We start from the raw sequence: 14,289 nt of genomic DNA on the forward strand, positions 1-14,289 counted from the left end.
CAGTGTCCAATTTGTTGAATCTTCAATATTTAATTACTTAGTCCCCCCTGAATCGTTGCGCTTGTTCTAACGCTATTTTAATGCCTTATATGCGTTCTGGAAGTTTTTATTAATAATGTTCTTCAGAAAGCTCGTTATCGTTCAGAAAGCGCCTTTTGGGGAGTTTTTAATGTTTGGGAACAAAAAGAAGTCGGATGGGACAAATTTGCTCCCTAAGCTGGCTAGGAGAGCGTTGAGATCCCGGTCCTGGTCAGGTAGCTAGTTATTATAAAGACAGTGTAATTGGAAGCATTGTCATGGTTCAACCTCCAGGAGTTTTTGTTCTTGTGCCTAACACAGTAGACCAGTTTTGGTAGTATTTTTAGTACTCTAAATAAAAACTTTGTGTTGCCTGGTTGGTCAAGTGGAACAAATTCTAAATCGGATGTTTCATTAAACAAAAACACAATGAGCATTGCTTCGATATATGATTTGCTCATTTTTGCTTTTTTGGGGGGGTGGCACCCCCAAAAAAGAGGATGCCATCATCCTCTTTTGTTTCTGTGTCGTATTAAAAATCTGAGGTTTGTGACCACCTTGTCCCAAAAAATCAGGTTATCCCCACAGCAATGCAACAGTTCATGACAAATTACAGCTCCATTGTTCTTTTAGTAATCGGCAACCACTCTCATTACAAGGTTGGCGCATACCTTCGACATTTGTATGCTTTCTGTCACAATTTGGTGTACAATTGTCTTCAGGATATCAAGCTTTCTAGACGTTAAACAGTTCCGTGAAGTCATTTATTTACTTTTTGTCATATTTTCGTGCCTTTTGGCTTCATGTCATCATTTCTTTTCAATTTAAGAGAAAAGTTATTTTGTGTTTCTCTTGTAGGAAAAAGCAAAAAGGTCAATTTTTTCATCGATAAAAAGCTTTTGAAGTAAGAACTGGATACAGCGTTTCTAGTTTATATTGATTAATGACCAGTAAAATTAAGCTTTTAAGGAGCCAATGGAATTGATGCTATTTATGTTAGGAATCTTTCTTTGTGTTTACTATTTCATTTTGGCTTATTTTACAGTATTTATGTGCAAGTATCAGCATATATTAGCAGATTGACTATTTGAAAAAAGTATCTGTCTTTGTTTTGATTTTCTCATGCATAAAAAATATTAAAAGGTTAATTCTGGAACTGTTCGCAGGTAACGCTGTAAGGGAAGGGTGAAGTTCATAAAACTAGTCTTATTGAGAAAGCAATCCATGCAACAGGGATAGGATGAAGAAAGCTACCAAGAAGGGAATGCACGGAATAGTTTAAAATTTATAATAGTCTTTACAAAGTGGTTTATAGAATAGTTTAAATGTCCAAATAAAATTTATAAATTGTGAAATACTATCCTAAAAAACTTCTCGTTAGTATGCATAAAGTAAAAGCCTCTTCCAAATAAAAAGTTGACAATCAGAAAGAAAAACAATGGCTGTATAGCCAAGACTGGTCCGAAGCTTACTAAAGGATTTCATAATAATGGGTGATGTTAGTAGTATCCCCTCACTGGTTTTTGTGTGGAGTGTCCCTTTTTGAACCCAAATTGGGTTTCGCTTAATAATTCGTTAACCTGGAGAAATTCATATTTTCGTTTATGACAACTTTTTCTAAGATTTTTGAGAAAAGAGGTAAAATCGGAATCGGTCGCCAGTTTTCAATAATGAATGCTGTTAGTGAATATTAATGCTGCTAATGCTGCTGTTAAGTTTTATTGCTGCTGTTAATAGTTTACTTGCTGCTGTTAATGACATAAAGATCTTTGTAAGACTGAAATATGCATTAAAGCTGTCTCACTCTCTCCTTGGCTACATAAGTTTACATACGGGTGAATTTTTCTAGGGGGGTATTATCTGGGGCTTGGGGATTGTTCTTCAGGTTTTGGGAATTTTCTATGGAGATTACATTTTGGGATTCATCAGGGAAATTTACGCGGGGGAATTTTCTGGAATTGATGTACAGAATTTTTTTTTATTTTTCTTATTTCCTCTTTGGCTGCTTAATTTTACTTGTTGAGAGGATCTTTCAGGGGGAATAGGCCAAGGGATATTTTCAACGGGGAAAAAACTGTCTGGGGGGATTTCTTGGGGCCTCTGGAGGAATCTACTGTGGAGGAACGATCTTTCCATGGGTGATTTTCGGTTGGGAATTTTCCATGGAGAGGTTTCCGATACGATTTGAAAAAGGATCAGAAATTAAGATAAGAAGACAAGTCTTTTTTTTCAAATAAATGTAAGAGGATTTTCCAAGGGTGAATTTTCAGCATAGAAAGATCTGTTGGGAGAGTTTTCCGCAGGGTGAATGCAAATCTTCAACGGGGAGGGAGAGGGGAAGGTTTTCCTGGCATGATTTGAAAAATTATCAGAAATTAGACGAAAAAAAAAATTCAGCTGAAAGTGAGGCAACACTAAAACTCAAGAAGGACAGACATTATTCCATATATGAGGGTGGCTGTCCCCTCCTCAAGTCCTTACTCATTACCCTAAAGTTTAAGAACGACTCCTGAGACACTAGGGCTTTCGAATTCGAATAAGAGGTTTTTATGGATCACTACTAACCTTTAACGTAACAAGCGAGGGGTTGAGGTGGGTACAGCCACCCTTATGTACGGAATTATTTTCGTTTGTTTTAAGTTTTAATATTGCCCTTTAATTTCATTTGAAAAAAGCTTTTCTCTTTTGTTTAATCAAACAGGAGAAATGAAAAATTCAGAACTAGTGTAAATAGCCAGAAGAACAGAAAGATGGAACAAAAACTGTCTGATAAGATACTGGAAGCTGTATTTGAGGATTGGAAATAGGAGCGTGACGTCATGGACTTCTCCTACTTGAAATTGGCTAAAACGATGGAAAAATTGTGTATATCAATGAGGAAAGAAGGAAAAGGGTGTCGGGGTCCTTGCCGAGGAACAAAAGTGGGCTCTAATTCAATTTTGGCCAACAAGACCAAAAATTTGTCGTTTTTCTTTTTTTTTTATTGTAACTGTTGTACTCAAGACTTGGTTTTTTCTATACCAGAAAATACAACGAAAAATCAACGAAGCATATTTTCTAAAAAAAAAAGAAAAAAAAAAAGAAAATGGGAAACCAGTACATACCGCTTTTACTACTACTTTCTGACCTTAAGGACCTTTGAATTTGATAGTTTTTCTTGTCACTTTTTCTGAATCTAATCCGGGGTAGTAAGTATACCCCTCGCGATCCCTAATGTTAAGCAAATGCTAATTCTTTGATAAGGACCCAACATTTCGTGTACTTTTTCAACTTGATCGTTGTTCTTCGGCCATAATTTATATGGCCGTTTTTCGGCCATAAATAGCTATTTTTTCTGTACAAAATAAAGTTTGAATGAATAAGAAGATAATTCTTTGAACTATGAATAAGATACTAGACAATACAAATATTGTCTAAAAATAACACAAAAATTAAGTAATGACAATACAAATATAGTTCTGATATATAGGTGCTTTGATTGGTTGTGGAATATATGCTAGATGTTTTCCAGGCGAATAGTCAAAGGATTGCTTTAGGCGTTCATTTATCTACAATCTCCCTATGCCGTTCTTATAAAATGCACAGGAGACCTTTGAACAGGATTCACCTTTTCACCTTCTCCTTTCCTGCTCACAGATCTAAATTTTACAATAAAAATGATTAATTTGTCTCTTTGATTCTATTGAATGGAGAGTAAATGTAATCTCTTCAAATTTTATTTTAGGATCTAGTTACAACTATTACAAATCATTGCTTGACAGAAGTGATGAAAAGGCAAACAGACCGGCATATGTTTGTAAGTTGAATAATTTATGTTTCTTATTCTTTATTTTGTTGTTGTATAATTTCGTTGTTGCATACTTGTGTTGCTTACTATAATTATACATATCTATATATATAAAAATAAGTTGTCTGTCTGTGGATGTGTGGATGGATGTGTGGATGGATGTGTCAGGTGACGTCACCTGAAAAAACTGGATTAGGTGACGTCAAAACTGAAAAAACTAAAAAAAGGCAAAAACTACAAAAAAAACTAAAAACTAATAAAAAAAATAAAAAAGCTAAAAAACTAAAAAAACTATAAAGGTAAAAACCAATAAAAAACTAAAAAAAAAACTGAAAAAACTAAAAAAAGGCAAAAACTACAAAAAAAAACTACAAACTAATAAAAAAAGTAAAAAAGCTAAAAAACTAAAAAAACTAAAAAAACTAAAAAAAGGTAAAAAACTAAAAAAAATAAAAAATAAAAAAAAACTAAAAAAAAGGAAAAAACTGAAAAATAAGCTAAAATAAAGGTAAAAACCAATAAAAAACTAAAAAAAAAAGGAAAAAACTAATAAATGACGACACTCAAAGAGAAAGCGACCAGGACAAAAAACTAAAAAAAAAGGCAAAAACTACAAAAAAACTAAAAACTAATAAAAAAATAAAAAAGCTAAAAAACTAAAAAAACTAAAAAAAGGTAAAAAACTAAAAAAACTAAAAACTAAAAAAAAACTAAAAAAGGTAAAAACTAAAAGAACTAAAAAAGAAAAAAATAAATGACGACACTCAAAGAGAAAGCGACCAGGACAAAAGGAATGTTCGATTAGCAATCAACAAAGCACCGGGACACAGGGAGTATAAATGACGACCAGGACACAAGTAAAAAAAAAAATTAACAAAACTAAAAAGAAGGTAAAAACTACAAAAAAACTAAAAAGAAAAAAAAACTAAAAACTAATAAAAAAACTAAAAAATCTAAAAATCTAAATAAACTAAAAAAGAAAAAAAAAGGAAAAAAATAAAGGAGAAAAACAAAACTAAAAAACGAATGTATATACAGACCGGTACACCGGGATACAAATGACGACCGGGACACAGGGAATATAAATAACGACCGGGACACAGGGACACAACTACAACGGGGACACCGGGGGAAACAGGGGGATATAAATGACGACCGGGACAAAAAAACTAAAAAGAAATAAAAACTAAAAACTAATAAAAAAAACTAAAAAATCTAAAAATCTAAATAAGCTAAAAAAGAAAAAAAAAGGAAAAAAATAAAGGAGAAAAACAAAACTAAAAAACGAATGTATATACAGACCGGGACACCGGGATACAAATGATGACCGGGACCCGGGACACAGGGAATATAAATGACGACCGGGACACAGGGACACAACTACAACGGGGACACCGGGGGAAACAGGGGGATAACCTGACAATCTATTTATATGCAAAGACAATGGGACAGCAAAGAATGTTGTATATTCGCAAGTTTTACGTAGTTAAAACCATATATATATATATATATCTATATTCACAGGTGGGACATAGGGACACAACTACAATGGCGCGTAACTATTATGGCGCGTAACGACTTACGCGCGCGGGGGGGCTTGGGGGGGGCGCGAAGCGCCCCCACCAACTAGGTGTTGGGGTGGCGCTTCGCGCCACCCCAACTAGTATATATATATTTCAGCTAGTATATATATATTTCTATATATATAAAAATAAGTTGTCTGTCTGTCAGGTGACGTCATGTTTCTGTGTCGACTGACGTCATGAAGTTAGTTGTCGTCATTCTGCTATGACGGTGACGTCATTAACGGTATTTAAGACATTTGTTCACGGAAAAATGTTTAATTGTAAAATGACTGAAGAACCTACAATGGCAACAGCCGAGGAAGCTGCTCAAAGAGTTTATGCCAAAAAACTTGCTGCTGATAGAGAAAGTAAGAAAAGAAAGCGTTCCGAGGAATCAGAAGAACAGCAAGAAAACAGGCTTGCAGCTGATAGAGAAAGTAAGAAAAGAAAGCATGCCGGGGAATCACAAGAACAGCCAGAAAACAGGCTTGCGGCTAAAGAACGCAAAACCGCGCAGTTAGATGAAAATCCACCTGGACAGCGAGAGTCAAAACATATCAAAACTGAAAATGATAGCGATGATGATTGGGTTTGGGATTTTGACTTGGATAAGGTCATCAATGCCTACGAGATTTAAGTTAAAAAAACAAAGGTTCGTCGATATGTACTTCATAGTGACGCTGAAAAATAAAGAAGAAAAAGAAAACTGAAAAAAGAAACAAGGTAAAAAACTAAAAAAAAAACTAAAAAGAAAAAACACTCAAAGAGAAATTACAGACCAGGACACAAATGACGACCGACAGAGGGAATATAAGTGACGACCGGGAACCTCAAAGAGAAATTACAGACTGGGACACCCGGACACAAATCACGACCGGGACACAGGGAATATAAATGACGACCGGGACACAGGGACACAACTACAACGGGGACGCCGGGGGCACAGGCGGGATATATAAATGACGACCGGGACACAGGGATTGTTCGAATAGAAATTACAGACCGGGACACCGGGACACAAATGACGACCGGGACACCGGGACACAGGGAATATAAATGACGACCGGGACACTCAAAGAGAAATTACAAACTGGGACACCGGGACACAAATGACGACCGGGACACAGGGAATATAAATGACGACCGGGACACAGGGACACATCATTAGAATAATGAGGTATAGATCTGAATACAGATTGTTTTTCCCATGGACAATTATATGTTGCATGTTCAAGAGTCAGTAAACCTGACAATCTATTTATATGCACAGACAATGGGACAGCGAAGAATGTTGTATATTCGCATGTTTTACGTAGTTAAAAACATATATTTATATCTATCTCTATTCACAGGTGGGACACAGGGACACAACTACAATGACGCGTAACTAATATGGCGCGTAACGACTTACGCGCGCGGGGGGGCTTGGGGGGGCGCGAAGCGCCCCACCAACTAGGTTTTGGGGTGGCGCGAAGCGCCACCCCAACAGCTAGTATTTATATATATATATAAATAAGTTGTCTGTCTGTGTGTCTGTCTGTCAGGTGACGTCATGTTTCTGTGTCGACTGACGTCATGAAGTTAGTTGTCGTCATTTTTGCTATGACGGTGACGGCATTAAAGATATTTAATCATGAAGTTAGTTGTTGTCATTTTTGCTATGACGGTGACGTCATTAAAGATATTTAAGACATATATGTTCACGTAGAAATCTATTAATGTTTAAGTTTAAAATGACTGATGAACTTACAATGGCAAAAGCCGATGAAGATGCTCGAAGAGTCTATGCCAAAAAACTTGCTGCTGATAGAGAAAGTCAGAAAAGAAAGCGTGCCGAGGAATCAAAAGAACAGCAAGGAAACAGGCTTGAGGCTGATAGAGAAAGAAAGAACAGAAAGCGTGCCGAGGAATCAAAAGAACAGCAAGGAAACAGGCTTGAGGCTGATAGAGAAAGAAAGAACAGAAAGCGTGCCGAGGAACTACCAGAGCAACGCGAAAGCAGACTTGCTGCTAAAAGAGAAAGTGAAAAAAGAAGGCGTGCCGAGGAATCACAAGAACAGCAAGAAATCAGGCTTGCTGCTGATAGAGAAAGTAAGAAAAGAAAGCGTGCCGAGGAATCACAAGAACAGCAAGAAATAAGGCTTGCTGCTGATAGAGAAAGTAAGAAAAGAAAGCGTGCCGAGGAATCAGAGCAACCTGAAAGTTATCGCCTGGCATTCAGGTACAGCCCAGTCGATGATTATAGCTTGAGTAGATGTGTTCAAATCGGGACAATGTCTAAAATTTGTCCCTATTGCAAGGCCTTGAAATTCAATGGTGAAACAATGGGAATGTGTTGCGCCTCAGGAAAAGTTAAACTTCCTCTATTGGCTGCACCACCAGAGCCATTGAAGACTTTCCTTACTGGAACTACGTCAGAATCTAAGCGTTTTATGTCAAAAATCAGAAAATACAACTCATGTTTCCAAATGACGTCGTTTGGAGCCCAAATCGAAAATCCAGATCAATTTATGTCTACTTTCAAAGTAAAAGGGCAAAAAAATGCCGTGAATTGTTTCACCAATTTGTCGTTGATATGTATGCTAAAATTGAATCAGAACGTTTGCTATATATCCGCCTGAATCAGACCAAGCTCCGCTCTGAACAATACATTCATTTGCGAGATGCAGTTATAAATGACGGTAATACCACAAACGTTGGAAGATTAACAATTTTACCTTCGTCATATGCTGGCAGTCCCCGTCATATGCATGAATATGCTCAAGATGCTATTGCGTATGTTCGTCTCTATGGTCGTCCAGATTTATTTGTTACATTTACATGTAATCAATCTTGGGACGAGATACTGCAGCTTTTACTTCAAGGACAATCGGCGGTTCATAGGCATGACATTACGGCCCGTGTCTTCCGGCAAAAGTTGAAATCACTGATAAACTACATAGTAAAACTTGAAGTGTTTGGGTCAGTGCGATGCTGGATGTAATCAGTGGAATGGCAAAAACGAGGTTTGCCACACGCACATATACTAATCTGGCTACATAAAAAAATTACTTCGAACGAAATTGTTGATGTGATTTCCGCTGAAATCTATCTATATATATAAAAACTAGCTGTTGGGGTGGCGCTTCGCGCCACCCCAACACCTAGTTGGTGGGGGCGCTTCGCGCCCCCCCCAAGCCCCCCCGCGCGCGTAAGTCGTTACGCGCCATAATAGTTACGCGCCATTGTAGTTGTGTCCCTATGTCCCACCTGTGAATATAGATAGATATATATATATGGTTTTAACTACGTAAAACTTGCGAATATACAACATTCTTTGCTGTCCCATTGTCTTTGCATATAAATTTTTTTTAGTTTTTTCAGTTTTTTTTTTAGTTTTTTATTGGTTTTTACCTTTATAGTTTTTTTAGTTTTTTAGCTTTTTTATTTTTTTTATTAGTTTTTAGTTTTTTTTGTAGTTTTTGCCTTTTTTTAGTTTTTTCAGTTTTGACGTCACCTGATCCAGTTTTTTCAGGTGACGTCACCTGATCCATCCATCCATCCACAGACAGACAACTTATTTTTATATATATAGAAGATAAGTTGTCTGTCTGTGTGTCTGTCAGGTGACGTCATGTTTCTGTGTCGACTGACGTCATGAAGTTAGTTGTCATCATTTTTGTTATGACTGTGACGTCATTAATGGTATTTAAGACATGCGTTCACGGAAAAATGTTTAATTGTAAAATGACTGAAGAACCTACAATGGCAACAGCCGAGGAAGCTGCTCAAAGAGTCTATGCCAAAAAACTTGCTGCTGATAGAGAAAGTAAGAAAAGAAAGCGTGCCGAGGAATCACAAGAACAGCAAGAAAACAGGCTTGCAGCTGATAGAGAAAGTAAGAAAAGAAAGCGTGCCGAGGAATCACAAGAACAGCAAGAAAACAGGCTTGCGGCTAAAGAACGCAAAACCGCGCAGTTAGATGAAAATCCACCTGGAAAGCGAGAGTCAAAACATATCAAAACTGAAAATGATAGCGATGATGATTGGGTTTGGGATTTGACTTGGATAAGGTCATCAATGCCTACCAGATTTAAGTTAAAAAACAAAGGTTCGGCGATATGTACTTCATAGTGACGCTGAAAAATAAAGAAGGAAAAAAAACAGAAAAATGTAAAAAACTAAAAAAAACTAAAAAGGAAAAACACTCAAAGATAAATTACAGACCGGGACACAAATGACGACCAACACAGAGGGAATATAAATGACGACCGGGAACCTCAAAGAAAAATTACAGACTGGGACACCCGGACACAAATCACGACCGGGAATATAAATGACGACCGGGACGCAGGGACACAACTACAACGGGAACGCCGGGGGCACAGGCGGGATATATAATTGACGACTTAGACACAGGGATTGTTTGAATAGAAATTACAGACCGGGACACCGGGACACAAATGACGACCGGGACACTGGGACACAGGGAATATAATGACGACCGGGACACTCAAAGAGAAATTACAAACTGGGACACCAGGACACAAATGACGACCGGGACACAGAGAATATAAATGCTATTTATATGCACAGACAATGGGACAGCGAAGAATGTTGTATATTCGCATGTTTTACGTAGTTAAAAATATATATTTATATCTATCTCTATTCACAGGTGGGACACAGGGACACAGCTACAATGGCGCGTAACTAATATGGTGCGTAACGACTTACGCGCGCGGGGGGGCTTGGGGGGGGGCGCGAAGCGCCCCACCAACTAGGTGTTGGGGTGGCGCGAAGCGCCACCCCAACAGCTATTATATATATATATATATATATATATATATATATATATATATATATATATATATATATATATATATATATATATATATATATATATATATATATATATAATTCTTTAAAGTTAGTTGAATTTGATTAATGCCAATACGATTAAAGTACTCTTTGTACACTCCTCATCTTTTTGGTATAAAGTTTAAGGACCAGTCTTTGAACAAAATCGAACATTAAGTGATCGTCAATTCATTACCTACTTAACCCCTCTTCTTCGGCCTTATTACTGTTAATTTCTCTTCCTTTTGTCTAATCTGTTTCTTTTTGTCTAACGTATCCACACACAGCGGAAGGGTGGAATTATCTGTCTAATTAAAGAATCTGTTTTAAAAAAAGTTGCTGAAGAATTAATGGGAGTAGATGGTTTTTCTTTCTTTTTTGAAAAGAGAAAAAGACTAATTCTATGAGAAACTTAGGAATTTATAGGAAACATCAGAAAACTCTGAATATTTTGCTATACAGGGCTGCCCCCACCCCCTCTTACTAAACATCTGGCTGAAGTTGAATATATATATATATATATATATATATATATATATATATATATATAATATATATATATATATATATATATATATATATATATATAATTGCTCTTGTCCAAATCTTTGCTTCCTTTTTGCTCTTTCTCTATCCTTACGTATATTGAACAATTTACTTTGTTTTTTTTTTACTTTTTGTCTCCTTACTCCTTTCACTTACTTAATTTCAAAATCTGAATAAACTAAAGGGCTCTAAATTTGAAAGTAACCAAACAACTTTACAAAAAAAAAAAGGTGCGATAATATCGCCTTATTGAAAAGAGATGGTAAATTGTAATTATGCTGAAAAAAGAAGGTCAATGAGTGTTTGAGATTGAACTTTCTATTAGAATTCCATTTGTTTTTCTGAAAACAGAGCAATTTTTAGATTGCGAGACTAGTCAGAAAGCAGATTGAAAATATTCATCTTTGCATGCGTGCTGTGTTTTGGTCAACTTCATTTACAACATAACCCTAGATTTTTTTTTCTTTTGAATATAGTCTACCTCTTTGTGGCTTTGATTTCTTTGGCTTAAATCGTCCCCAACTTCTTTACCTTTCTTAAGATATGGAAACTCCTTTTTTAATTATGATCAACAGATTAATAGCAATGATTAGGACATATTTACAATCGGTATTTCTTGATATTTTTAACAGCAATACCGTAATATAATTAATCGTTGGTTGGATAATTTAGTACATCTCTGCTTAATTGTGATTGCATCAAAGAATTATAATCGTGTTTAACTAACTTTAAGCTGTTAAATAATAATCCCACCCGTTACGACTAAACTTCAAAACACCCTTTTAGATTTTATTTTACGGCTGTGAAACATTTTGATTTCTAACACTACTACTAATAATGTATTGCAGCATCAATACGGACAGATCTAGATAAGCTGCGCTCGCTCCTCCACCCAAACGCTACCCACGTCAAGTATGGCCTGATCGTCATAACTTTTCTTTCATTGTAGCTTGGAAAGCGGGATCGAACCACCTTTCTTGTACAGCTTAATGTTTGATGTATGATTAGTCATCTAGAATTAGTATCTAGAACTGGTTGCTCTATAATGCGAAAAAGTTCAAATAAGTCGCAGCTTTTTGGGGGGGGGGACCAGGCTATCTATTTTTTGGCAAATCTCATCGAATGAAGATTATTGAGAATCAGTTTATGATTGCAGTTCATTTCTTCGGCCAGTTCGTAACTTGTGTGGCTACTGTTCTCCTTCAAAAGGGCTTTGAGACTCTCTTCGTTGAGTTCAAAAGACCTTTCGTCGTTGATAGCAAAATTGCTATTTTTAAACTTTGCAAACTATTTCGTAGACTCGTTTATGATATCTTCCCCAAATGTGTTGAAAGCAGGCCTCGATGAAAAGTAGACAAGAGCAAGTGTCAAGAATGTTTATTTTTACCTCCTGAATATTCCATTCTTGAGCATAAAAATTAGTTAAAATTTAAATATTTAAAAAGACAATTAGCATAATTCTGTAGAGCAGAAACAGTTCTATCGAGTGAGCATTATATACTTTGTCTAACAACAAAAAATTATTTTGAAACAAAGAAGATACAAAAACAGAAGGAACTTATTCCCCAACCTTTTATGAATTTACGTGCAACAATTTCATTACTCGACGGATTAGTTTGAGATGCTGGAAATGTGTGCCAAAAAAGCTTCAGCTTTGAATTTCTAGCTAACTAACAAATCTTTTTGACTTAACATTGTAAAATGCAAATATTCATACCTCTTTAACTCAGATTATATTCAGTTGTGTCCAATTTCTCGTTAAATAGCTTGGGTACCAATACTTTCATTACAATTTTTGAGGAGTGTCCCAAGGACAGATCCTGAGATGGTATTCCTAGCTCACCCTTCCATTAAGCTTGTATATGTGCAATCATAGACGTATACTGAATGGCCAATTGGAGTGAGGCCAATAGTCCATTAACATGCAAATATTTTGTTAATAATGATACGAGAAAACATCTTTTATTCTTGGAAACATAGGAAAAAGAGACCAGTGAAAAAAAGAGTAAATCCAAATATTTTACTATGGAAACCTCAGCGAAAATATTTGGTCGAGGTTTCCATTCAATCGTCCTTAGCCCTTCGGAAGATTCAAAAACTAATGGATTTTATCCTCAAAGTAAAGAATCACCAGAACATATTTTCTTCAGTAATTATCCACATCAGAGGTTAATTTGGATCTTGGCCCTTCTAAAAAGAAAAAGTAAAAATAAATCTCTACTCGAGAACTAAATGCCCCCTCAAAAGGGCCAAAATTATTAATGGAAAAACCTAATAAAATACGTGGTACAGAATCACCATCAACAAAGCTCAAGGGCAATCATTAGAATAATGATGTATAGATCTGAATACGGATTGTTTTTCCCATGGGCAATTATATGTTGCATGTTCACGATTCGGTAAACCTGATAATCTATTTATATGTAGTTGGGACACAGGGACACAACTACAATGGCGCTTAACGACTTACGCGCGGGGGGGGCGCGATGTGCCCCCACCAACTAGGTGTTGGGGTGGCGCTTTGCGCCACCCCAACAGCTAGTAAAACATATAGGTTCTCAAAGTATATTAAGTCTTATAGTTCGATTGATAAATGGTGCTTTCACAAATCTGTTTCAACATACTTTATTAAATAAAGGAAACTATGGGTAAACCCAGAATGGCTTTTAACAATGTCATTGGGTCCCTGACAGAGAGGTATATTTGAAGTCGGAATAGTCCTAGCTCTGGAAGATAAGGTTAATTTTTTTTTGTGAAATCGAAAATTTCTTCGAGGATTAAATCTTTGAAGAAATTTTTTTTTATTTTTTTTTTCGAAAATTTCTAAAATTTCGATGAGTAGCTGAGCAACAAGGGCCCAGTTTAGAATTCCGTACATACTATTATTATGCATAATTGTTTTAGCTGGAGATTTTGAAGCTTTTATTGTTCCAATCATGGCTAGTTTCCCTTGCGGATATGTCTTATAGCTTGGGAAGGACGATGCATATTGTCCTTATAATCTATATATATAAAAATAAGTTGTCTGTCTGTTATGTCTGTTACACTTTGTCTGTTACGCCAGATTATATCTTCTATATATATATATATATATATATATATATATATATATATATATATATATATATATATATATATATATATATATATATTATATATATATATATATATATATATATATATGTATATATATAAATAAGTTGTATGAATTTTTGTGTTGAGGGTTTAAATGTAAAAACTGGGAATTGCATAAATATTTCGAAATATTTTGACAATAGAATTAATGTAATTTGAAAACCTTAAAAAAGATACTTAAAATTTTGAGGTTTATTATAAATTGTTGAGCTTTAGCAAGCTTGGCACGTGGAGATTTTTCCAACTGTCAATGTTAGAATTAACACTGACAAACTGAAAAACATTGAAAAAGATAGAATGTTACCAAATCCTACAATGGCAGAAGAAACAGCCGAGGAAGCTGCTCAAAGAGTTAATGCCAAAATGCTTGCGGCTAAAGAACGCAAAACCGTGCAGTTA

The 14,289-nt window shown here is 35.7% G+C and overlaps 1 protein-coding gene across 2 annotated transcripts in view; it reads left to right on the top strand.

Moving 5' to 3' along the window:
- The window catches only part of LOC136038651 (elongation factor Ts, mitochondrial-like), a 56,287-nt gene that overhangs the window by 20,191 nt on the left and 21,807 nt on the right, over positions 1-14,289 (top strand). For both annotated transcript variants that reach the window (XM_065721901.1, XM_065721902.1), the window contains exon 3: positions 3,743-3,814. In XM_065721901.1, the coding sequence (XP_065577973.1) occupies positions 3,743-3,814 (72 nt within the window). The remainder of the gene's footprint in view (positions 1-3,742; positions 3,815-14,289) is intronic.

Source organism: Artemia franciscana, chromosome 18, assembly GCF_032884065.1.
Source record: "Artemia franciscana chromosome 18, ASM3288406v1, whole genome shotgun sequence".
Lineage (NCBI taxonomy): Eukaryota > Metazoa > Arthropoda > Branchiopoda > Anostraca > Artemiidae > Artemia > Artemia franciscana.